Source organism: Prinia subflava, chromosome 2, assembly GCF_021018805.1.
Source record: "Prinia subflava isolate CZ2003 ecotype Zambia chromosome 2, Cam_Psub_1.2, whole genome shotgun sequence".
NCBI lineage: Eukaryota > Metazoa > Chordata > Aves > Passeriformes > Cisticolidae > Prinia > Prinia subflava.
The window spans coordinates 52,176,744-52,202,582 of record NC_086248.1 but is presented as its reverse complement, the minus strand read 5'-3'; the positions used below and the strand labels follow the sequence as shown (position 1 = coordinate 52,202,582).

Sequence of the window (25,839 nt, the reverse complement as noted above, 5' to 3'; positions counted from 1 at the left end):
CTCCCTTTTGTACCTAAATCTTCAGGAAACTAAATCACTTCCTAAAAGCAGAGACGGAGAAAGCAGTCTATTATTGCCTGGCAGACCACAAAGGATTGCCCATATTGACAATCTGTTTTGTGTAAGCAGGCTGCAGAAGCAATAAATCCTATTAACCTGTTCAAAGTCAAATGAAGACATCTAGAAAACAGAACTGCTATTACATGCAGTAGTGAAAGAAGAGCATATCAAAGAAAGGTTAAATGGATGCACCAGCATTAGATTATGCAGTTACAACTGTAAAATCCCCCCAAACCTTTCTGTCACCTGCTCTTGCCCTTCAGGATATTAATTATAACCCCTCCAAGCTAACTAGGTGACCATTCAAATATTATCTTCTAGTCTGTCAATGACAATTTTCAAGATTAAAAAAACCAATTTCAACTAACAGGACTTCTGTGGAAAATGCTTATGTTATACTATAGTTTTGCTAATGCCCACTTACTCTGTCCAAAACATACGGCATTTTGTGTGTACAGACCATTCTGGAGATTTACTGTAATTATGCCATGATGCACTTATTGTTATTGACTCGGCAGCCTTTCTGCCTCTCTACCTGTTTTGTTCGGGAGCAGCTGCTAGCTCCAAGCTGTTGCCTGCTTCCAGTGGCAGAAGCTGAATGAAAGAGTGCTTTCCAGGGAAGCCATGTTTTGAAACAGGCACACTGACAATAAACCAGTTCGCTAGGGAGGCATAACATTGACTGGATAAAAGTTGAGTAATCATTCTGTGATAATTTACTGAAACTGGGTGCAATTTGCTTTAAAATAGAAATTCCCTCTGCTGCTGATGTTGGACTTGGAGGACTTTTGCTGATAAAAGCGTGGCATTTGCTTTTATGAAGTAGCTGATCTTTGGAGATTCATTAAACCTCATTATTTTTCCTTATGCATAAGTGACTGTTAATACTTATTCACTGAATGAGAGGAATGGGAATAATGGAGTTGTCTAAAGCAAGGCTTGACAGTGCTTCTCTTCCTCCAGTTCTCTCTGCTCATCATGACTGAATATACTGAGTTGAATTACCAAGGAAAGCCTTGATAATCCCTTGGTAAAATGGTGAGCGCTTCAGGTGAGGCTGCCCAGAATTGCCTTGATTTCTGTGCCTGGTTTTAACTGTGAATCAGATGTGTGCAGTCAGTCCAGCTCCTCCCAGAGCTGCTCTTCCGTGGGAGTGGGGAGGAGGAGCTGAGGATCCTGCCCCTTGTCAGTAGCCATTTCCCAGAGCACTCCCAGAAAACAGGGCTATCCGAACAGCAGTTTACATAAATGGAAGCTAGAGAATCACATCCTAGCCCCAGGTTTATTTTTCCTAATCTTTAGGAAAAGAGTATGTAGAAGAGGAAACAGTTAACTAATTAGGTAAAAAAACAATAGTGCAAAAATGTCAGAGATTTCTCTGCCGTGTTCTTGTTACAACCTTCTTGCTGGAAATGGCAGATATTAATATTTTATTGACTTGAACCTCTGGGGTAGGTTCCAGATGTCACTACTTGATCATTGTGAACATATAAAGAAAAATAAATTCTGTCATGGCAATGTTGAATTCCCATCTATGGAAACAATTGTTACCAGAAGACAAATGCTCCTGTGGCTTTGTAGATGCCTTTTCCCCCTCTGGTTGTGATTATGCACACATGACCGATCTGTTTGCAGAAAACATGGACATACAGAAGTAAAATAAAGCAGTGGTAAAGTTGCAACATTTCATTATTAAATTGTATACATTAAGAAATACCTATTTCAATTACTATGCTCATACCAGAATAGAGGCTGACAAAGCTCAAAGGTAGAGTTAAAATAATGCTGCCTGCTGGGAAAAAAACAACGCTCAGATGGTTTTGAAAACATCAATCACTTTATGCCAGTCAGCTTTAAGCAGCTGGGTACTGCAAAACTGATGTCTCAATAGTGCTGCAGATTAGGTGAAAGGTGCTGCTCAGGGACACACCTTGAAAGCCCCCCAAACATTTCAGAGGTGCATTTCTGTGCTCTCTACCTGCCCAGCCAGTGCTGAAGATAACATCTATTAAAGAAGTGGTGAGAATTGGCTGATGTCTACTGGGAATAAAAGCATAGAACCAGATAATCTCTGATTTTCAGTGAAAGAATTTTCTTCAGTTGGACGAAACAATGACTTTTTCACCAATGAATATAACCTGTCACTTAAAATCTAGGCTTCAGGTGGAAATTTCAGAAAACTTACAATTAAAAGATTCAATTTTCAATCTCAGACTCCATTTTCCTTAGAACTGCAGCACTGCAGAAGTCAGAGAGCCAAGAATCTTTACGTCATATCTACAGAGCATCCTTATTGCATGCATTGTTTCGTATGCTACATAAGCACTAAAAAATTAAGACATATGACAAATTTTCCTCTCCCAGCACTAGGATTCCAATTCATGTTTCCTTCCTGAACTCCAAGGTCAGAGTCCACAGCATGACTCAAATATTAGCTGGAGATCTAGACATCATTGGTATTGCTGAATGTCCAGGGAACACAAACTCTTAAGTGTGCAATTACCACAACATTGTGAATGTACAGAATTGTATATAGACATAGAATCAACTGAAATAACCTACAGACTGTCTTCTGACCTAGAGGCCAAATGTGAATATAGCACAGCTTATATTCACACAAATAAGCTCCTTTTCTGCCTCACAACAAGATGGGCAGATCCAAGCTGGCTATCAGAGGCGCTCCCTGGTTTGTGCTTCCTCTGTACCCATGGCCCAGCAGAGTCTGGGGCAGTGATACTGGTCTGGGCTGAATTCATGACAGAGAGACTGTAGAAAAAGTCAAACATTATGAATAATCATGCTGCAGGTTTTAGGATGAACCCTGTCCAAGTATAAATGTACCATGAAAGCCCAAGCAGCCAGCTAAAAAATCTACCAGAAAACCAGGTAATATGTTGACGATCTCTTGCTTGTACATTAAACGAAGATCATGACACTGTTACATTAAGACAAAACATTTCAGGGCTGATGCATTTTTCAAAAGAATCATTCAGAAAAATCCCAATCAGCTCTGATTCTGAGACTGTAAGAGAAACTTAAGTTATCAGAAATATTGTGAGGAGTTTTCGAAGCCCATTAGCTTGGCCTGGCTCAGACACTTATTCCAAGGGTTCTAGGGTAGACATTTGCACGAAAGCAAGGTACTTTTAATTTTTTTTTTTTTCTGGAAGGCAAAAGACTTGTTACGCTGTCTGTGCTAGAAAATGGGGAAAATTGCAGAATTCATAATGTCATATAATACTTTTTATTGTACACACACTAAAGATCAGGGACATCTAAGTTCTTCCTAGATTTTTATTTTCCTTAGACATAGTTATTATTTTTAGTGGGGTAGATAGCTCCACCAGAAGCACTCAAGTTGCATTATAGAATTTCAGGAATCTATCATTGATCAGTTCTTTCAATACAGTTTCAGTTACAGCTACTCACATTGTTGATCTTTGGTGAATTTTACAGACCACATTTTCAGAACAATGGTATTGTGACCAGAATAGTCATGACTAGAGCTGCAAAATAGTTTATTCTACGTTTTCATAACACTATACTTTTATGTTCTCAGCTCATCTTCTGCTCAGGAAGCTGCGCTAACAGCACACAAAAATGAAACATGAAGCATACTATCTAACGTATACCATGAAAGTTTCACTACAAATTTGAGAAAAAAATCATAGTTCTGGCTTTTTCTGGTATTTTTAGTGTGGAGTTTTTTGTTGCTTTTTTTTTTTTTTTTTTTTTTTTTTTTTTTTTTTTTGTTTTGTTTTGTTTTGTTTTGTTTTGTTTTGTTTTCTGCTTGTTTAATAGATTTATCTCCATAATGAAGTGAGGAAGTTGGCTATATGTTTTATGACTCTCTATATTTTATTCAGGACAAAATTCACTTTAACTCATGAACTGAGTCCTTGTGCTTCCAGAACTAGAGGGGTTTTTTGGGGATATGAAGCAAAATGGCAAATGTCACTTTTGTGTAAAGCAGAACAAGGCAATACTGTAATATCAGCAGGAATACCACACATGGTGACACTGAGGTATAGCTGTACTGTGGATGTGGTTTTCAATATTTCCAAGGAGCAGCCCTAATTTTTATTGTACCTTTACAATCAGCTCAGGAATGGGGTTGGTGAACCTGACACATGACTATGAGTTTTCAGTATGAAGAGGAATTGCTTTTTGTTTAACTACATGTTGTAAATACTTATGATTACAGAAGCGTGCGCTACTTATTATTATTGCTGTTCTTCTCAGTGCTACTATTATATCTCAAACAAGTGTAATAAGCTTTTTCTACCTTCTAAACTCTTTTGTATAGCAAGAGAATCAAATGGACTAGGCTTTTTATCAGGAATCTCTTCAAAGAGAGAGGCTCACCAAGACTAGGTAAATAGGCCCCAAGTCATCTGACCCGTGTATAGCTGGAAAATGTTCACATGCAGCTCTCATGCTATCACAGTGAAATAAAAACAGGACTATGCCAGCCCTAGAAATGAGGAATAATTTAAATGCCAGATGTGGGAGGAAGCAAGTCTGCAAGAAAGCATCACCAGTCAGCACAGCACCAGGAGCGTCTCACAGCCTCAGGACAGCCGTGAGGCACTGAACCTGGGGATCCATAACCTCATTGCTCTAGCACATCACTACAGGGACAGCCAGAATCAGGGGCCCCTGTGTGAAGGGATACATATGAGATGGTCAAAACAAATTCTCAGGAAAATTCCCTCAGGCCTCAAAGTAATGAGTCCAATGTTCAGTTCTTTGTTTTCTTAATTCCAACCCTGCTCAAAAAAAAAAAAATCACATATGATATTTGCCTTTGCTAGTGCAAGAACATTAGTGAGATGCAGAACTGCTTCTGCCAGTCTCAGCTCATGCTGATGCTTTTGTCTTTCTCTTCATCAGGGGAATAAACCTCTCAGAGACAATACTGTTTGCCTTGGTCAGGTAAAACTGTTTAAAGCTGACTTCTCTCTTCTGAGTTGGAGAAAACTTGTTTTCAGACAATTATATAGCTTAGCTTTATACAAGCACAGCTCATTAAGAAGAGAAGTTTTTAGGGAAAGGAATGAGCACAATTCTACTGACAAAGCTCTCATTATGAAAAACGTTTATGCTTTGATGTGTAAAATTCAGTTTTCTGCAAGAAGCAGTGAAAAAAGGCAGATAAAATTTGATAGAAGCAATACCAGGTAATACATATAGACATAAAAATATCTCTTATAGCAATCCTTCAAAATAGTAATGACATATGCTTTAGCATTATTGTCAAACAGCAATATACTGTGCTCTGAGCCAATGTCAAAGATGCCTGAACCTGATGCCTGCCTGCTAACATGGAAAGACAGTGTTATTAAGTTAACACTTTACAATGATTCATACCCTCTTCATATTGTGCTGATTTTGCCCAGTCCCACAGTGAAAAAAAGACTTTCTAAAGTACCAATCTATATCATTAAGAATCAATTTTCTTTCAACCATTGCATTGCCCTAGAAAAGAACTTTACCTTAATTAAATAATCTTATTTTCCTCCATTAGGTTCTAATAGTCAAAACTGAACTACATGAGGTCTCTTCTCCTTTCTCACATACAAATATTCTCACCATTCTAAAAGCACAGGAAGAGACAGCTGATGTGCAAGGTATGTGTATGAGTATAAGCAGGTGGGAGGGGTGGAGGATGCTGTCAGAAAGAAAAGTGCAGGAACCAAATTAGCAAGGACAAATCTAAGAATGGGCTTTTATGTGCAAGATATGCTTCCTGCACAAGTGAAGACCTTTATATTGGGTAAAAAGGACTGGAAAATTAAGAACACAGCATTAGGTTTACTGCTGCATTTGATGTTTTGCAAGAGCTTTGCTGCATTATGGTTTTTTCCCAGCATATCACACTGTATGTATTTTGAGCACAGGAATGGAATATCCTGGTTTATTAGCCGACCCCAAGGGCTACATCAATAGGTGACTCTTCCTAAAAGATGAGTATTATCATCTGAGGACAGTGAAGGCTGTTACTACAGTACAAGTTCTTAGATTCTTCCTTTGCAACTCTGCAAAGGAATTTGCCTGTTTAATTTTAGCATTTCAGCTTGGACTAGCCAGGGCCATCCTCTCTATTGTTTGATTCCATTCATGAATATTTTGGGACACACAGAATTACTTTTTTGCTGTTTGCCTCATTCCTAATGACATTATTAGTTAAATAGCTTTTATTTTCCATGCATTCCTGTGACTACTTCCCTCATCTCCCCTGCCTTTGCTGTTTTGCTTCTCTTCCTATCATGCAGTCTGTCCTGCTGATATATCTGCTGCCTGATTCTTTTAGTCTTGCTCTGTCATTTGCTGGTGTATCTGGAGGAACTTCTGTCCTTTTTCTCTGCTCAGGTCCTATAAATATATTCCCAAATAAAAATAAAATGAAAACCACTAGAAAAAAAAAAAAGAGATCAAATGTGCTTCCCTTGCAGAAGGCTTGTTTTACCTTCCTGCTCTAAATGCAGGAGCTTTACAAGCTCTCTGTTTAACCTTTGGTCTCCTGCTGATAACCTCGTGATCTCTCACTTTGTGAGTCTCAGCTTCTGAGAAGCATCCTGCCTCTCCTCCATGTTTTCTCCTTGCTCCTGAAAATGCCCACTGCTGCGATTATTTTCTGCCTCTTGCTTTAAAACCTCAATTTCTTCTCCTTAGTTTCTTCCAGTGAAATTCAACTACTTAATTCTCTTGCAAGACTATCTGTGTCCTGTCCCACCTGGCTTGTCCACTCCTGTCAGTATGAGAGTGATGAGACACCAGCTTCTTGTCAGTTACTTCCTAATTTCAAACTTTCACACACTTCTGTCTTTTGCTGCTTTTTAGGATAGATTTCCAGCAGATAATTTTTTCAGAAGTTTACTCATTCTGAGTCATAGGATTTTTCTATCATGCTTATGGGAAAGCTGACAATGGTCAAACAGGAGGTCCAATGAAACTTCAAAGTAGTATTCTTTTTCTGTATTCCTGTCTTTTCCTCCTTTCCTTTCCATATGGACTGGGTGGCTTATTTTATACTTTGAAGGTTAGTTCTTTTGGATAGTAACCACTGCTTTTTTTCCCAATCATATTTCCTCATCAATGTAGAGAGCCTTTAAGTGTTTGGGCCACATATTTGAGCATGGAGGTCTAAAACACAGACAGTTAGACAGTTCAGTAAATACATTCTTGTAAAAATACACCTTTACTGAGTACTCCTATCTCTCCACCAGGGAGACTCCTATCTCCCCATTCTCATAACTCCAATGAGAGTTATTTAATGCCACCTGTGCTATGCTCTCATTAAAGATTTTAAGGCTATTGTATTCTAATTATTAATCCTTAAGAGAAGCAGGGAACATAAATGCTATTCTACTGTTCTAAGTGCTTAAATACATATACAGACCACCTTTCTGTAACATTGGATTACCTGCAATGTTTAATGGAATTATTGTGGCAGCATCTTCCTGAAATATTAAAGAGCCACTGTTTGTACAGCACAGACAATAACTGCCATAAATTAAGCACCTTGCCAAAGGTCTTATGGTAAGTCTGCAACAGAGAAGAGATTTTGATGCTGGCGTCCCAGCTTCATAGCTGTACTATTGCATCTTAATAACACAGTTATGCTTCATGATGTTTTAAATCAATCTGACAGCATCAGGGCTTGAAAGGCATTGTGCATGATGCAGACTTTGCAGAAATCCAAACAGTATACACTTACCATAAATCCTATGGATGGGTAATTACATATTACAAATTTTGAAGCATGAAATAATAATTTTAATGACTGCATGAAGCATATACCAGTACAAATACAGGAAGGAACGAAAAGAAATTAAGACTAATATACAGCACATAAAAATCAGTGGACAGGATCACTTTGAAGATGGTCAATACTTTTATGTAACAGTTTACTTATGGTTTTATTTATTTGGTATGTAAATTACCATCAATAATGCAGCTGCAGTACATAAGAAATGCTTTTCCTCCACTTGTGTTACTGGAATAATATTAAACAGTTCATCTTTTCGAGGGCTATATAACTAAAACCCAAACTGGATAAGGTGATGCCTTTACATTAGTCTTATTCCCATAATTCAGGCACTTATCTCCACTAAAATCAATAGATTTTTGAGTGTGCAAGAAGAAAAAGACAAGCATACTAAATACTTTCAATCCTGTGTTGGCAAATAGATATGTAATTCTGCTACACTTATCTCCAAGGCTGATCTCTAATTTGCATATTTTCAGAGTTTTGATCTACAAATGGGTTTTAATTTGTTGACTTTTGCAAAAACAGACTTGTGGGAGTGAGGGCAGGTCATGGATAATCAGAGTAAAACAGACATAAGAAAGATGCAGAGAATCTGAGCTCAATTTCTGTATGTAGTGCAATTAACATTATAATTTCCTTGTACCACACAAAGACCTTACTGTACTGAGTGTCCCCCATATTCAAGGGCTTTTTGAAAGATTCAAGAGATCTCTATCTGTGCAAATGGTACAGAGTCTTATGAAATGAACATGAAAAATTTAGGCATGTTTTTCTCTCTCTTCTGCACTTGGAAAGAGGAACAGAGAGATGAAATGACTTTCAAAAGAACATTGTAATAGATCTGGAAGCAGAACCCTCTGACCTGAACTGGAACTCAAGGCTTGAACTGAAAAGCTTTTCACCTTCTAAGACAAGAGTTCAACGAACTGTGGAAATGAAGAAAATTGTACATAGGCTCTCTAGATAGAATTAGACATTGATATGTGTGGGTGCTTGCAAAACTGCCAGCTTATAACTCTTTCAGCTGTATGACAAAAGGCTGGGACACAAATGCTGTTTATACACAGAGCCAATGACTCCCTTAAACCCTGGCCCTACATGCCAAGATTAAAGTGGTGTATAACCTGCACTGTGCCCCTCCCAATCACTGCCCTCCCCACGGTCCAGTGGCAGCTTTACCTTGTATTGTTTAGAGGTAGGAACTTTCAGTCAGCCTCCACTCTGCAAATACTATACAGAATGGAACTCAGATAGTTGCAAATCAAATCCCCATTAGTACCACTGACCTCATTCTTTACCTGGAATAATTCTCTCCAGAGATCAGTCATTTAAGTATATCTATCCTTGATAACCCAGGAGGCCTGAAAATGAAATAGCTTCTCTAATGCAAGCAACAAGAATCAATAGCCTTTAAACACACAAGGAGACTTTATTGTCTGAAGCGTGTGGGTATGTGAGTCATGCCATCACTAGACCAGTTCATTTTGGTAATTTGTAGACATAAGAACAGGCAGAGTTGTGGTCCTTGCAGACCATGTTGGATGGGCCAGATGCTCAAGACTTAGGAGCTCTGTAAATGAGCCTTCCTTGGAGAGAAGCATCTAGTGGAGAGCATGTGAGCACAGGCTACATTAAGGGTTAGTTCTGTCCAACAAAAATATTGAATTAGTTGTGGCCAAAATGATGCATTTTTTCTGCATGTATCAGCACACCTTTAAATAGCTGTTACTGTCAAAGTGCAATGAAGCTAAGATCTCACATTTGCAGATTCAGCTATGATACTGATAAAGAACTGGGGAGGGCAAGGAAATGAGGGAGTTTTTCCATGGAAATGCAGAATCACAGATCCATAGAATTTTTAGGTTGGGAAGGAACCTCTGGAAATAATCTAGTCCAGCTCTACTGACAATGCAATTCCATAGGAATTCCACTCATTGACACTAGGAAAAGAAAAGGGGGAGGTATGCTTTGGAAGGGGGTCATATATATTAGGTGATTCGGAAAATCTGTACCTCTTAAGTACCTCAGCCAATGGGGAAAGAGAGAAGGAAATGTGGCCAGGAAAGTAATATAAAAAGGAGGCTGAGTCATCTAACAGTTTGAGAGACCCCATGGGAAATGCCCATGACCTCTCCCTTTATTCAAATAAAGTAACAGGACTCCTCTGTCTTTGGACATAAACCTCTGGTGTTTGCAGATTAATTTTCGTGACACAAAGAGTATCTGCTCTTCCTACTTTTTGTTACATTTCACTGAGCTTTACCAGTTAATTCCTTTGTTTCCCATTTGATCACATTTAATACAGGACAGAATTTACACTAGCACTTCTATTAGAAAAAATAGCCACAATGGGAAATGTGAAAGTGATATAAACAGTAGTCAAACACAAGGTTTGGAAAAGTGACCCATACTTATGTTGTGCAGCTCTTTACCTGTGAAAATCACAGGTAAATGAATGGGAATATAACACAGATGTAGTTAGCTACAGCTAGCAGTTTACTAATGGCTTGTTATTTTGAACCATTACCCTGACTTGAAAAGAATGAACTTATCCAAAAATACACCTCTGTTTAAACACAGACACACAAAAAACCTTGTAGAATCAGGAACAGAACTGAGCTTGAACTACAGATACCTTGAGTTTCTTGTTCATCATTCATTAAATTAAAAAAAAAAGGGCAGAAGAAAGCACCTAGTTATCTGTTTTTGAAGGTTTGTGGGTAGGAGGGATCTGCAGAGGGATCTGGGCAGGCTGGATCAATGGGCTAAAGCCAATTGTATGAAGTTCAACAAAGCCAAGTTCAGGGTCCTGCACATGGGCCACAACAACCCTAGGCTCTGCCACAGGCTGGGGCACAGTGGCTGGAAAGCTGCCTGTTGGAGAAGGACCTGGGGGTGCTGGTCAACACTAACTGAACACGGGCCTTCTTACCCACTTGGCCAAGAAGGCCAATGGCATCCTGGTCTGGATCAAGGCAAATCAAACTTGCACTAGGGGAACTTTATGTTGGATATTAGGAAAAACTTCTTCACCAAAAGGTTTGTCAAGCACTTGAACGGGCTGCCCAGGTCAGTGTCACCCTCCCTGGAGATATTTAAAAGACGTGTAGATGTGGCTCTTAAGTACAGGCTTTAGTGTTGGACTTGGCAGTGCTGGGTTGAGGTTTGGGCTTGATGATCTTAGAGGTATTTTCCAACCAAAATAATTCTATGAAGCTATAATTCCATGAGTCAAGCTTGAGTGATAAAAAATGCTGGGAAATAGATAGATGGAAAAACTTCCTGTTTTTTGGATAGCTGTGAGCTGCATTATACATTTTTCTTCCAAGAAAAAAGTTTTCATCCCTTATAAATTTTCTGCAGTGCAACAGTGGATTCTTGTACTCCTAAAAATATTTTAAAAGCTTGGGTTTTAATGTTCATATAAGTGTAACTTTTCTGAGAGGGGAGGGAAAACCTCTCCCATTGTAGTCTAGTGTCAATTAATACGGTTAAAGACAAATTGATCAGATTTGAGTCCTGTGATTCCTGTGATCAGTGAATCTATTTTTACTGTTTGTTTGTCTTTTGTATTCAATTTCACATTTAATTTGGCTTTCACAACAATAGCTGCAACTTGCTATTATGTCACAACTTATGTATTATAGTATCAAGAAAACAGTGTGTCTTGTCAGTAGGTCTTAGCACAATAATAAATATGTATGTTGGAAATTTTAGCATGCAGCTATCTTGAACTGGCTGAATGACAACTGAGTGTCATAACTAAACTAAGACCAGTGTCATAACTAGACTAAAATAAGCCAAGGTTTGGGAATGAATGCCACAATCATCCCCCGTTGCAGTAAAGACAAGAAGAAATCCTGAAAAGGTGGTGGAATTGAAGTTATTTGTAAACACTTACTGCAAGGAAGATCTGAAGAGAACTGTGAGCCACTTCTATGTACTGATACTCAAGGAAACACCCCGAGACAGTGATATAGCGATGGTCCTCTGGTGCCCAGTCCGGCGCTGGGGTTACTGAGGTCACGGTGCAGCCCGGCCCATTCTCCATCCACCAGGAACGGTGCATGGAGATGTTAAAGGTCAGAATGAGATCTGTTTCCTGCAGGAGAACAAGAGAAGAATTAATGCGCAGGGATGGTACTCTGGCATCCAGTGCCTCAGCAAGAGATTTCACAGCATGCATAAAGAAGTAAAGAGCTGCAATAAAACTGCACTGTCACATGAAAGTTAGTGGAGCTTGCCTGCTGCAAGCAGAAGTGGCTGTACCTTGTCAGGCAGAAATGCTTTGGAGCAGAAAAATAATTCTGCAAGCCAGGATCTGTTCCTATCATGGCAGCCTAGACTATAGCACTCATTTCTGTTAATTGCCCATTTTCCAGGGGACACCATAAGGATTGATGGCCCATGTTTTGTTGGTCTGATGTACCAAACCATACAAGAACCCCCAGAAGCAAGGCTTTATGCACTTTAATATACACACACAAAAACTGCAAGGAGCTTTTTCTCATGGACCCATTGAAGGACATTTATGGTAGCTCTACTGAAATATTGGAGAAGGTTGAAGAAAAGGATCCTATGCATTTGCTTGCAGGCAAATCTCTTTACAATGCCTCTCTCTGATTCCTAATTTCCTAGGATCCTGTAAGGAAATAGTGAGTGCTGCCGTGTCTAAAGACTACTGGGCTAGTTAAAAAGGAGGGGCAGAGGCATGCAACCTTTAACTCCCATACAGCTAGTGCCATGGAGTAACTAGTCAGCCATGCCTTCCATTAGGATTGCATTTATAAATAATTCAATAAGGATTAATAAATTTTTAATATACATCATAAACAATACTACGGATATTGCTTTCATAAATTATACGTGGTTGCACATTACTTGAGGGTGTTACACATAGCTATAACAAAACTATGGACTCTGTGGATTCCGTAATAGCCTACAGTGTTTACCAACATTTTGTAAATAATTTATTACTGTAACCTCTTGTAAAGTGTCACTATCTAGTCTGTGTGCACACGTACTCAATCATGCAAAAAAAAATTGTTTTTAAGTAATGTCTTTGCAGGGCCAAACTCTCCCCACACCTAACCTACCTTTTTTTTCAGCCTGTTGATGTCATTAATAATTAAGATTCTCATAAAGATTTTAAAATGTAACTATTTAATTAGACTTACCATGACAAAAATAAAAGAATACTATTCTGTAGCAGATAAGTAATATTCACATTTCCCTCCCTTCAAAATAGATGTTTTTTCAGTCCCACTTATTTCACCTTTTTGCACTAACTTTTGAAGAGGTAACTCCATCCAGAAAGGTTTTGGATAATGTCACATGTCAGTTGATCTGTGATTGCACTTGACACTGCAGTGCAGCTTAATGTTTTTTCTCTAATTTGCAGTTTGTACCAAAAGTATGGGAAGTTTTTACATTAAAAAAAAATCAATTGCTACCGTGCATAAGCATGCACAGCTATCAGATGGCAAGGAAGGACCTTAAATACATTTGCAATGAATAATTACCCTTCATTCCCACAACAGTCCAATCCAGCAAATAATGAGCTGTATGAGAAAATTTAAAATGCTTAATATGAACTTAATCATGCAACTGACTTCAAGCATTTGTTAGTATTGATCAAAGATACAGCAAACATTTCTATAAACTTTGCAAATTGTGTCCAAATATATGTATTGATGTATGGTTATAAGTCCTCATCCCCAAATATCATCTTCTTTCTCGAGATCCTTCCCTACAAAAGCCATAGACACTAGAAAGTGTCTGCCATATGTTTCTTGGAAATGCGATTTTTTACCTTTCACCCCACCCAGAAGATTATTTTTTCCTTCTGAAGGCAGGGCTGCTACAACCCCTCAAGTAGAACAGTGGTCTTCTCACTTAGTGTAAGTAGCTGAAGAATGGACATTTTTGGAGTAACTTTGCTTAAAGCGATGAATTTATTCCTAAATGACTAACACTGGAATCCATCATATTATTGTCAAAAGAACTTTCAGCCATTCTAGTTACCATGGAAAATTCTAAACCTAGTCTCTTATCAGAGATGCAGCACAAATGAATAGGACTCATTGTCTATTTCTATTTTAGCATTTGCAATACCTTGAGAAGAGTCACGATGGACTAAATATATTTTACAAAGTGCAGACTAGGGATGAAAAATGTATTCATTGAAAAAGAAAGGGATAAACTGGCTTGCAGGAACTGAGTACTTGTTATGCATCTGCCAGATGAAGCAAAATTGGATCAAGAGGAGCTAAACATAAAAATCAAAACTGGGTATGTGGGTAGAATATAATTTCTCTAGAGACAGCTATTTTTGCTTACCACAGGTTCAATAATCAAACACTTTATTAGTTAAAAGCACAAGTAAATTTCCAAGTTACATGGGAAACATAATTACACATTAATATATTTATGATTACATATGTAAATAAAGCTTCAAAAATCTAGCTTTCTTCCATCCCTGAATTTATCCCCAGATGATTTTTTGAAATATTTACACAATTCCTTTGCATGTAAATCATCTTTTGGCAGTTAAGTTAAATGCTGTGAGTAGGACTTGTTTTGTTCAGGAATAGTCTCTAAATGCTTACCAGTAAAAATATTATACACCTTTATCAGATCTGTAGTATTTCTTTCTCTGAATAATCAGTTAAACACTATTCTGTTTTCTTTGGTCTTAAAATAGATCTTATACCTGGCATGGAAATGTTATATTATTTAATTCACCATCATCATCATCATCATCATCATCATCATCATCATCATCATCATCCTACTGCAAGCCACAGCTTCAACTCTTAAAGCACTTTGAATCACGTGGTTGCAAAGGTTTTTGAGAAGCAGTTGTTACATACTGAGCCAGTTATGAAAAAAGGTCAACTTCAGAAAGCAAAACAAGAAGATGTGAAATCTGGTTCTATAAGATTAGACACCATTCATGTCTCAGGTCCAACTTGGATAGATTAAGAATGACAACAAAATAAAATCTTGAGAAGTCAATATGTAAGTCAGACCTTGCAGATTTCTATCCCCAAAATATCTGGGATCAGAATAAGCACAGAAGGAGCCTATTAACTACAAAGCTGCTGCACAGTTAAATCTCAGGTATAAATTGTTATGTGCTTTGAACTTGCCTATAACCTTCAAGCCATGTCCCCTTTCATGCAACCATATTAGCAGAGCAGTTCCTGTTGCTCAGTGCTGAAGGTCACCCAGCTTACAAAAAAGTTTCCCTTAGTGAGAAAACACTTACGGACTTGAATCCCCTTGTAGAACTGTGGAAGCCAAGAAGGGGATGATGAAGCTATCATTAACATCTCTTCTACTGACAGCATTTAGAGCTAATTTTGGACAAACTCTGCTTGCTATTTACTTTGTTCACTGTTTGAACACAGTTTTAGTGGACATAGACAAAGTCTACACTGGAAGCTGGGGATTTATTATGCTCTCTAGTGTATTTGCCGTCTGTTTCCCTTCCAACATCTGCGGCTCAAACTTTGTTCAGGGAAATGCAGAGAAATGGTCTGATAAGCCTTGAAGCTATGAAAACTAACAAGAATTGTTGATACACATTGGGCAAGCCAATATGTTGTTGTTCGAAGTCTGTATGTCAAGGAAGATTTCATTATCCTAAATTCAACAAACAGCTGCTTCCTTTGTGGACATAGAAATACATCTGTAAGGGCTTTATTGCCGATCACTGTTCTGCTTTGTAAATTCTGCTGGTATTTGTAAAGCTTTTTAGTGAAAATTGGTGCATTAAAGTAGATTTTGATACTCATCAAGAAAAAAAACAAAGGAAAATATTTTGTAGGATGTCTTTGCTGCCATTCTGAAGATGTGTTGATATTTGTAGTCATCAGGAAAAATACTGCTAGATTAGACAAATCTTGAAGTTTGGAGGTCTCAGAGACAGATTTCTGAGGTTACGATATGAGACATCTTCAAATTACATCTGTAATTTTATTTCAGCTTAGCTGGTATAAAATTTTGAGCTCTGATGGTTTTGTGCCTATGTTTAATACAGTAGATGGCAACTTTTTCTGGGATCAACTGCACAGTACATACCATTTTCTGGCTGAGGACAGCTGATGACAGAACATGGCAACATAAAGCTTTGTAAAAGCTGCCAGAAAAAAAATAAAAGCTTCCTCATAATCAGACACAGCAGGAGGACAGCAGTGCTTAGAAGGAAGACAGCTCTTTGTGTATTGTATTAGTACTAGAACATATTAGTAAGTGCACTGTCCCTTTGCAGAAATCACAATGTATTATTGTTTCAATGATTTTTGTTGGTTGCACCTCAGAGAAGCTAATTCCATATAGTGCTACGAGAAAAAAAGAGGCAGGAGTGGTTCAGGGTGATTCTCCTTGGAAGTCCAGGAGATCTTGCAGACTCAGGGAAGTTGAATTGGACAATTTCAATGGTTGTGGCTTGCTGAGTCATGCAAAATGGTTTCTTCTATTTTTCTAATGAGGAATTGCTGAAATCTGTGCAAACTTGCTACACTGAAGTACGTCTTTTGTTGAATAAAACCATGTAACCTCTTATTTCATTTATCAAACTCAAACTAGCAAGAACAGGCTGCTTGGAGAGTAAACAATCACACGAGGATTCAGTGATAAAAGATCAGGGTCTGAAAGCATTTGTAGCTCTGGATGCTTAGGATGCACAGAGGCCTCTGCAGGCATTTTTTTTTCTTCTGTTATCTCACTTTTCCACTAAAATTAACTTCTGCTAGGCAGTACCATTTTCTCATACAAGCAGACTTTTTCCTGTCTAAAGAAAAAATGTCTCCTCACTGAAGAATCAAAATAGAGCTTGTCAGCTATGGGTTTTTTTTTTTGTTTTTGTTTTTGTTTTTGTTTTGTTGTTGGTGGTGGTCTTTGTTTTGTTTTGTTTTTTAATTCAAAGTTGATATATTAAAAAAATTGTATAATTGTGTAGGGAAAATGGATATTTAAAGATTTGTTTTTTTATTTTGTTGCATCTGAATTGGGTTTTTTGCCCCCCCCCCCCCCCCCAATTTTTCTATGTGTGTGATGTTTTCCCTTGAATTATTTGATTTTTTTTTTCAGTTACCTGGAGTTCGCGTCTTTAATTTCCTCTTGTAAAACCATTTTGCACCAGTATAATTGAAAATTGGTTACAGAATCTGATTTATCTATGTGTCATTAATCAGATAAAGTTTAACCAGTTTGATTCTACCCAACTGATATACTTATGAAGTTCATCAATAAAAAACTGGCAAAACTTCTCTCCCTGATAGCTTTTCTCTGTATTCTGTCACAAATATTACAAATGTATTTTAAGTTATTTCTGGTGTACCATTATGCTTCCTAAGGATTTAATTATAAAGTTACCAGCATGAAAGAGATGACTCAGATGCCCTGATTTTCTTCTCTAAAATGAAACTAGAATATTATATTAATAAAATACTATAAATAATCCTCAAAAAGCATAGGCACTATTATACAAAGCTTGAAATTATCAATTATTATTTTATCATACTTGTCAATTATCTTCTGAAATTATTAAAGCTACAATAATGTTATATTAATTTAGATATTCACTTTTTCTAGTAGTTAAATATGTACATTGAAAAACCTAAAAAAATTACTCAGCTCTGTTTCTACTCATTAAAAAAAACAAACAAACAAAACAGGACACCAGCTAGGCTCCAGAATATTAATTTAATTAGTTCAGTGGCATCAACATTTTTTAGTAACATCATTCTTCAAAAATTTTCTATTTAGTTCTTCAATTAAAATATCATAAAAAGGAAGTAGAAACTTCAGTTTATATTGCAAAGTTTACATGATTATTACTGCTCCATGAATATTACTCTTCCATGAATGTTTTTTCATATTGAAACGGAATATTTTTAGATTGTTCTGGACTAAGATCCATTGAATTTTTTCTTGTAAGAACATGAGAATTTAGCCCTTCACAGTAGCCCAGTGTCATTCATCATGAGGACTAGGAAATTGCAGTAAAACAGAAATTTTAATTTAGCTGTTGTACATATTTAGTGAAGATCCTGAGAACTATAATTTTGTAATTTCTTGGAAAATTACTTTCTGGAAGATGTAAACTTGTTGAGCGATAAAACATGATGAAATGGAAAGCTAACTAGAGGCACTCACATCCCACAGTAGTAGCTAACTCTGTCAAATCTTATTTCACACTGTGCAGTAATCAAGGATATCATTCTGGAATTGAGAAAATTTGTTTAAGGAAATTGAGTAAATAGAATACATTGTTTTGACAAACAGCAATTCTCTGACAAAGACATAGCCAAGCTCTGATAATGTGAGTGGACAGTGGAGAGTTTACCAGGTGATCTACATTGTTCTGTGCCTGGGATTACCAGATCTCGTCTCTGTCCCATGAAACAAAACTAGCAAAGAATTTTAGAATTGAACTAAAATCAGTAAGGTTCTGAGTCTCTTTCTTAAGTGAAGTGAATGTTCTGATAGGTTTCCAAACCCTGGTTTTTAATACTGAGCTGAAAATGCATGACTGTACTGCTTTCACTATATATTAGTACCAGTTTTTTATGAGTAAGGCATAATGCTTTTAAAGATGTTTAGTTCATTATTCTCTTGGGACTGGTTTTTTCCCCTTTATTTTTAAACAGTAAAGGAAGTATGTCTCTTGTCTTGGTTTACCCAGGCAAATACACTGATCAATAGTGCTTAGAATTTTCAGACACAAATATACATAACCTCTTAATTCTAAATAAAACCCCTCTAGGCACAAGCGTTGCCTAGAATAAAAGACAAAAAAACATTCCAAACAATACTAAGAGTGATAATGTTAAAAGCAGATCTTTAATGCAAGCCTTCAGATGCACAAGTATGGCTCTGCACATGCACACAATTTATTTGCTACAAATTTTATAAAGTTAAATAAGTAGTATATCTAGCAGGTACCTCCAATAACAGAGTAATTGTGTCACCCTAAGGGGTCTGCCCCTTAGAGTTGTTCCAGAGGCTTCTTTGCCCTATTTCTTGCTATGTCTTCTAAGTTCTAGTGCAAAACAGAGTGTCCTTGTTAGAATTCATCTTCTTGAGGATACAGAAGAAACAGAATTTCAGGAATGTCTTAGAAAGGGCTAACTTACTGTTCTAAAATGTGGGAGAAAGGGCTGGAAAAGTACTACAAGCTACATAAGTATGTATTAACAGTCTACAAAGCTACAAGAGTATGAAAATATATAAAAAGCAAAAATCTTTAGACATCGCAAGGACATCTAATATTTGGATTATATCCAAAAGACTATGCAAAGCTTCCAGTGAGCTGGGATCACTATTCTGAAGGCTGCATGCAGAAAGATCTAGGCCTTGATTAAAATTGCAGCATAAAATGAATATTCTTAAAATAGTTTCGTTTTTAGAGTAAGTGGTTTACCAAGTTACCAAACCATCTCAAAAATATTTTGCTTGATCATCTCTGTCCAAGGAAAAAATTTAGTATGGTCCAACATTTTGTAAGGAAAGATGCAGAAGTGTATCTTGTAGAACTTAAACATCAGAAAGTTTATAGAATGCCTGAAGAAAGACATTCCAGCTGATGCAGTTTGTTCAGTGTCCCCTAGTGTTGGTTATTATTTAGTGTTAGCTACTGTAAAACAAAATGCATGTGTACAGTGATAAGTTTATGTTTTCTATTTCCTATTTATTTTTATTATCTTTTAAAATGTAAATAATTATCTAGTGTCTGTAGTGTGTGCAGGAAACAGTAAGAAGGCTTTGTACAGAGTTCTAAAACCACAAAAGTGGTGTTGCTATCCCAAAAGCAGTTAGGAAACCTGAGATTATTGCAACACAGGTGGACTTCATGAAATACCAGGCTGAGGAGAAATACGTGTTGTGCACATTGTGCTCTAAAGCCTAAGCATTTCTAGTCAGTGGTGATTTTATAAGCATTAGGATCCCTGGATAACTAGAATGAAGCCTAGATAAGTCAGAAAATTACTAAAAAAGAATGTGGAGTCATCTTTCTCAGTTTGATTCACATCTATTCCAAAGTGAACATTTTCAAAAGGATTTACTTCTGTGGGGAGGTTTCAATAAGCTCAAGCATCAATTTAAAAAGCATAGCTTGTTCTCACAACCCACTTGCATTCTCAGTGTGAAATAAAATATCCAGATTTAAATGGTTTGAATTCCTCTGAAGTCAGTAGAAAGGACTCAGTTGAAACAAACAGATAGGTATTCCTGAAGGACTCTGAAAAGCTTGTTTTGAAACCTAGATAAGATGTTGAGCAGCCACCAGCTACAAAGTGGTTCTCAGGAAGCACAGAAGAAGTGTGGGCTCTCTCCACATCGCCCTTGGGCGCTGTTCAAGAAATGACGTGGAACGACTGTACAGCATTGACTACTTCAGGCTCTTTCACTACAACTTATTCCAGTGCTGACCAGGCTGACAGATGTCATCCTCCAAAGTACTACATTCAGATCTGAAGCTGTGCAACATTCATGTACCTTGGAAATTCGGGCCAGTAAAAGACAAGTCAGTTGTCTGCAAAAACCTGCTACATGCTCAGCATGATGTGCAGAAAACCTGCCTATAACAGTCTGTACTGCAACACTGCTGAATATCTAAGGTTTCTGACATTTTCTCCTCAGCACGACTTTCACCAGTTTTAAGGAATTGTACACCTGCAGTCCATCAAGTGAAATGGGAAACCCTGTGTCAGTTTTCAGTGCTTATCTATAGCAAGAGCTACTTCTGCCTGAGCTATATCTACCCCACAGATGTTAAAAACCAGCTTCAGTTCCTGTCTGAAAGATCCTATTTGATTTTTTTTAATGAAAAGATATTTGTCACAGGAACATGTTATATGATAAACTCTGTTCATAAGTGTTTTTTCATGTCCTCATAGATGATGATGGTTATTATTAGAATACCTAAGGCTATATCAGATTTCATAAATCAGCCTCTTTTTACTTTATATGAACTAATTAATTTAGCAGTAGGGGAAATTGCTCTTTCTTTTAGTGGTGTGATATCATGTCATTCAACATGGACCACAGATTAGTTTTATTAAAACTAATTTGACTATCCAATATCATTCAAATACAGAAATAATAAGACCTAACTTGTCATGAACACAGAGTGAATTATGGATGTTTTGTACATTGGCTGCTTCCTGTGTTTGAAAATTATTACAACTAATTTTAAGAAACAAAGTACACAATTGCTTCTGTCCTAGAGCTGATAATTCTTTTTCAGTGGGTTTTTTCTTGTGGTTTTTTGTTATTTTGCTTTTGTTTGGTTTTGTGTTTTGTTTTGCTATTAATCTGTGTGTTGGAAAGAATTTTGAATAATGAGAGTACTATGGACAAAATCCAATTTTAGCTAGTTTTTGCTTTCAAAATGAAAAGAACAAGAAAACAAAATACACTGTGGAAAATGTATTTCAACATTTTCATAGGAAAATGTTACAGTTTTCCACACTTGAGGTGCTTAGGCTACATTTGCAAACTGTTAGCAGTCCCACATATCCAGTGGAGGGAATATGGTTCAAATCCTTGAATCAGAAATGAAAAATAAGCAACTCATAAACTTCTATTCTGACATTAAAAGTCTCATGGAAACAGATGAAAAGAAACTTAATCACCTACATTAATAAACAAACTATAATCTCCAGCAAGCTGACGTTAGCAAACTTTTCAAGTCCTTTCCTTTTGTGAGCTGCTGCTATGACGTGACAATTCCACCACTGTAGTAAACCACAGCCTCCTAAGGACAGTTCAAAGCCATTTAAAAAGACTCAGTGCATAACTTTGGATAAATGTATGGGTTTTATTACATTTGCAAAAGCACCCCCTGAGGAATACCATAATGATACCATGCTAGATGTTTTTGCTAGTATGAAGGAAAGCATCTCATGTACTACAAAAGAAACTGCAGCAATTTAAACCAGCTAGGTACTAATCCACAAATGAATAGCTTGTCCCTCTTTTGCCGTTTTCTGTGTGGCATGTAGTGCTGCTAAAAAGCCTAAGAGGACTACCTGCATATATAAGAATATATGTGTTACATATAATGCAAGAACACCTAAATTAAGATGGCAAAATCACCTCAACAAAAAGATCCATAGTTTTCCTAATGTTATACCTAGCACCAGTTTGCACAACATATATACCAGCCTTTACAATATACTAAGATGTAGAAAAATATGTAGAATCAGTGTGTGGCGTTACAGTTTTGAATTGATGATGTTATTAGGTGGTAGAAAGTAATTTTCCACATACCACACTCTTTCTTTCTAAAACTCTTTACATCAACTTTTGTTTCCCATTTTTAAGACTCTTTCTCTTAGATTCAAATATTTTCATCTGATATTTTGTTGGAGTGGTTTAGAGATAACTATGTTATTTAATGACAAAGCAAATGCTGTTTGGTCTTGTATTTTCCAGGCTGGTCTTGTAGAAACTTTATTCTATTTTTAAAAGAAAAATTGAAATTTATATTAAGAGAAATGATATAGACTGATTAAAATCTAATCAAACTGCTTTTTACTTCATGTGTTAAACAAACGTATAAGAGATATTTTAGAAAAGAGAACACAGCAAACCCTGTTAATTGAAGAGTAGGATCCAGTATCTGGCAGGCATCCTTAAAAATTAATTCATGGATCAGTTATGTTTTAATGACAGTTCACTGACAGTCTGTCAGCTGCACTGTTGCTGAAGTTATGTTTGGATGCTTTACTTCATCTCTCAGGGCTGTCCAAGAGGGAAGATTTGCTTTCAGTCAAAATTTTCATTGAGTGCCTGTGAGTGTTTGAATGAATGTGAGGGGTCTCTGCTCTCAGACAGGACTGTCAGCAATTTGCTCCCTTTTCAGCAGGAATGGAGCTCTTCTCTGTGGCTGAACATCAACTGGCAGAGGAGCAGCTCTGCAAAGAGAAACCTGGAGTGCTGGTGGGTAAAGACTGCTGGGCTGTTACGGGGAGTGTCACCAGCAGGCTGAGGAATGTGGTTCTTCATCTCTGCTCAGCACTGGTGAGAAAACACCTGGAGGGCTGGTCCAGTGCTGGCGTTCTCTCTCTCCCAGAGAGACACATATGGAATGCAGCCAATCCAGCAAAGGCTTCTAAGCCAAGGTTATGGAGTAGAGCACAGGACATTCGAGGAGACAGGGAAGGAGTGAGGCCAGTTCAGCATTAACAGCTGAAGGCCTGTGAGGATGTTACTACTGCCCATAACCTCTGAAAGGGAGAGCTTAGGGAAGGTAGAGGCAGCCTCCTCTCAGAGGTCCACAGCAGAATGATAGGAGACAACAAACATGAGCTACAACACAGAAAATTCTAATTATTTTTTAATATTTTTTAAACTATGAGAATTGTCAAAGACTAGAATGAGTGCCTAGAAATGAAGTAAAAACTCCAACCTTGGCAATACCCAAAATCTGACCAAAAAGCACTAGAACAATGTCATTTTATTTGCCCTCCTTTGAGTAAAGCATTACACAAGGTGACCTTCCAACCTAAATAATTGTGTGATTCAGTGTTTCTTTCCTTGAAAGCTTAGAAGAGTTGTTGCAGTTCTTCAAAAATCCTAATAAAAACCCAGGCAATCAATGAATCAACCAACTAAACCAACAGAAAATCCCAACCTCCCAGTTATAGAATGGTTTGTCTTCCTGATCCCTCAAAATCCTACTGTAACATACCATGGTAGTAGTGAAAGCACGGTATTTGGGGATAAAAAAACGAAAGCGTGCAACAATTCAGGAAGTTTATTTCAAAATATATTCTGTCTCTTGCCTCCATTCCTTTTGAATCATATCACATTTCTTCAGTGTTCATATTTTACTTGCAAGCATTTCCTTCTGGCTAGCTAAAATTTACTTAAGAAAATCTCTTCAGCATCCAGCTCTGTACTCAAAGACCCTCCAATTTCCAGGCAGGGTTAAGATGAAACACTGGGAGCAATGATCTTTAATGAGCATAGCTTGAGAGGAGTACCTAGAACTGAGCTCTATCTTTGTAGACCAAATCAGTGATTGAAAACCTTATTTGAGAAACTGATGGGGAGTAGATTTACCATTCTAACTGTAGTGTCTGTGTTAGCTTCTTAAATTGAGTTTTGAGGAGCTGATTTAGTCCAGGGAAATAGGGAAATCTGGTTGAAGCGTCTCTTGGGGCTCCTTATACTAAATTTTTTGTTTGTGTTTAGTGCTAATGCAGAATTAGACGAACTCCACTGTCAAGATGTTAGAAGATCGATGCTTTTATTACTTGGAGTTGGAAAGCTGGTGCACACAATAGAACAGTCGCAGGGAGAAGAGTGATAAAAAGAGCTCCTTGATTTCCTGGTGCTTAGGCATATTGAAAAATGCTGTGAATTCAAAGAAGCAGAGTTCATTTTTTTTAGTCAAGGAATAAACATAGCATATCTGATTTATTAAATTTAAGTGGGGTAAAAATATTTTCAAGGAACTGTATATATCTGCCCAATGGAAAAATGCATAAACTTCAATAAATAATTCAGTTTTTCAGAATCTATAGAATCACTTCACTGTGAAATGCCAGCAATACACCTCATGTGCTTTGTCTTTTTCTTTGGAGTAAAACTCTCATAAAATACTTATGAGAGGGGTCTTTTGTTTACACAAAGACATATAAGTTTTGCATCAACATCACAGATTTTTTTCTTTCCTGAAGAAAAGCATTGGAAGTTTTAATGTTTCTCTGAATTTCCAGGATCACAGCAGTTTTCTACAATGTGCATTAGTGCAATTCTGAATTCACTGGGAGTTGAATTTCTCCCAAGAATGCAGCAGTAATGCCCTATATGCTTCAAATCTAAAACAAATGTTTTAATTTAATCTGAAAAGTGAATCTATAAAGTATTATTATACTAAAGGCATACATCCCTTAAATAAAAAAAGAATCTAATCTCAAAAACAAATGGCAGAGTTAAGAATGAAAATAAAGATTACATGGTTAAGTCCTCAAAGGTTAGAGAATGACAGACTCCTTGGTTCTGCCTTAGTGCACCTCAGCACTACAACAGAGTATTAATTACACACAATTTTTTATCGCCTGGGCTGAGAGCACACCATCCTGTAAAACTTCATCATTAAGCCCTCATATATTTTTCAGTCTTTTAACCTGTAGAGATTTACAGCTTAATCCAAGATAACGTCAGATTTTCTTTTTTTTTGTACTGGAAATGATTTGATTAAATTAATGGAACTTTCGCAGCAGGTGAGATTGAATTTGTTACACTGAGACCAGACATTCAGATAAACACTTCCCAAGTCATTACTATGTCTTATATATATCTGGCCCTATTAATATATTTTTCCTTATTGATGGTGATATGGGTATTTTTTCATTCTGGGTATGGTTTTCCTGCTGATTTTGATAAATATACTGTGATTCCTTAGCACACTGAAGTGAATGTCATATAAGACTAATTGTCAAAACAATTTTTATTCTGACCTACCCGTTAGATATTCTGCAAAAAAAGGGAAACTGGGAAACTATGTCCAGAGGGAAATTTCAGTTGTTAACAGTCATACTGGAAAGGAATATGACATGATGCTATGCTGTGGTCTGTACTGAGTCCAATGTTGATATATTTTAATTAATTATGTGAATGACTGAAAAGAGGAAAGGCTTGTTACTATATGATACTGAGAGACTGAAAGAACATTTGAGGAAAGGACTGGCATTCAAAACCATTTTGAGAAACCTTAGATTTTTTCTGTAAAGTGCTAATCAGCAAGGACAATTTGAAAAGTACATTTGTGCTGAAATAACTAAACATACAAACATGAGGAACAAAATTTGGGATGTTGCTCTCTCACAAGGAAGGGGAAAGTTATCACAGCACAAACTCTCTCTAGTATTGGCAGCGCTTCAACTCAAAAGACTTCAAGAAAAACTGTGGACTAGAATAAGCAGATGTGAAAATGAGACCTGTGGGGAAAGATAGAAGGAATTGGTGTTTCCTGCCTCGGA

At 37.1% G+C, this 25,839-nt stretch overlaps 1 protein-coding gene across 4 annotated transcripts in view; it reads right to left on the bottom strand.

Moving 5' to 3' along the window:
- NKAIN2 (sodium/potassium transporting ATPase interacting 2) overlaps positions 1-25,839 on the bottom strand; it is a 534,113-nt gene that overhangs the window by 66,712 nt on the left and 441,562 nt on the right. For all 4 annotated transcript variants that reach the window (XM_063389933.1, XM_063389930.1, XM_063389932.1 and 1 more), the window contains one exon: positions 11,736-11,936. In XM_063389933.1, the coding sequence (XP_063246003.1) occupies positions 11,736-11,936 (201 nt within the window). The remainder of the gene's footprint in view (positions 1-11,735; positions 11,937-25,839) is intronic.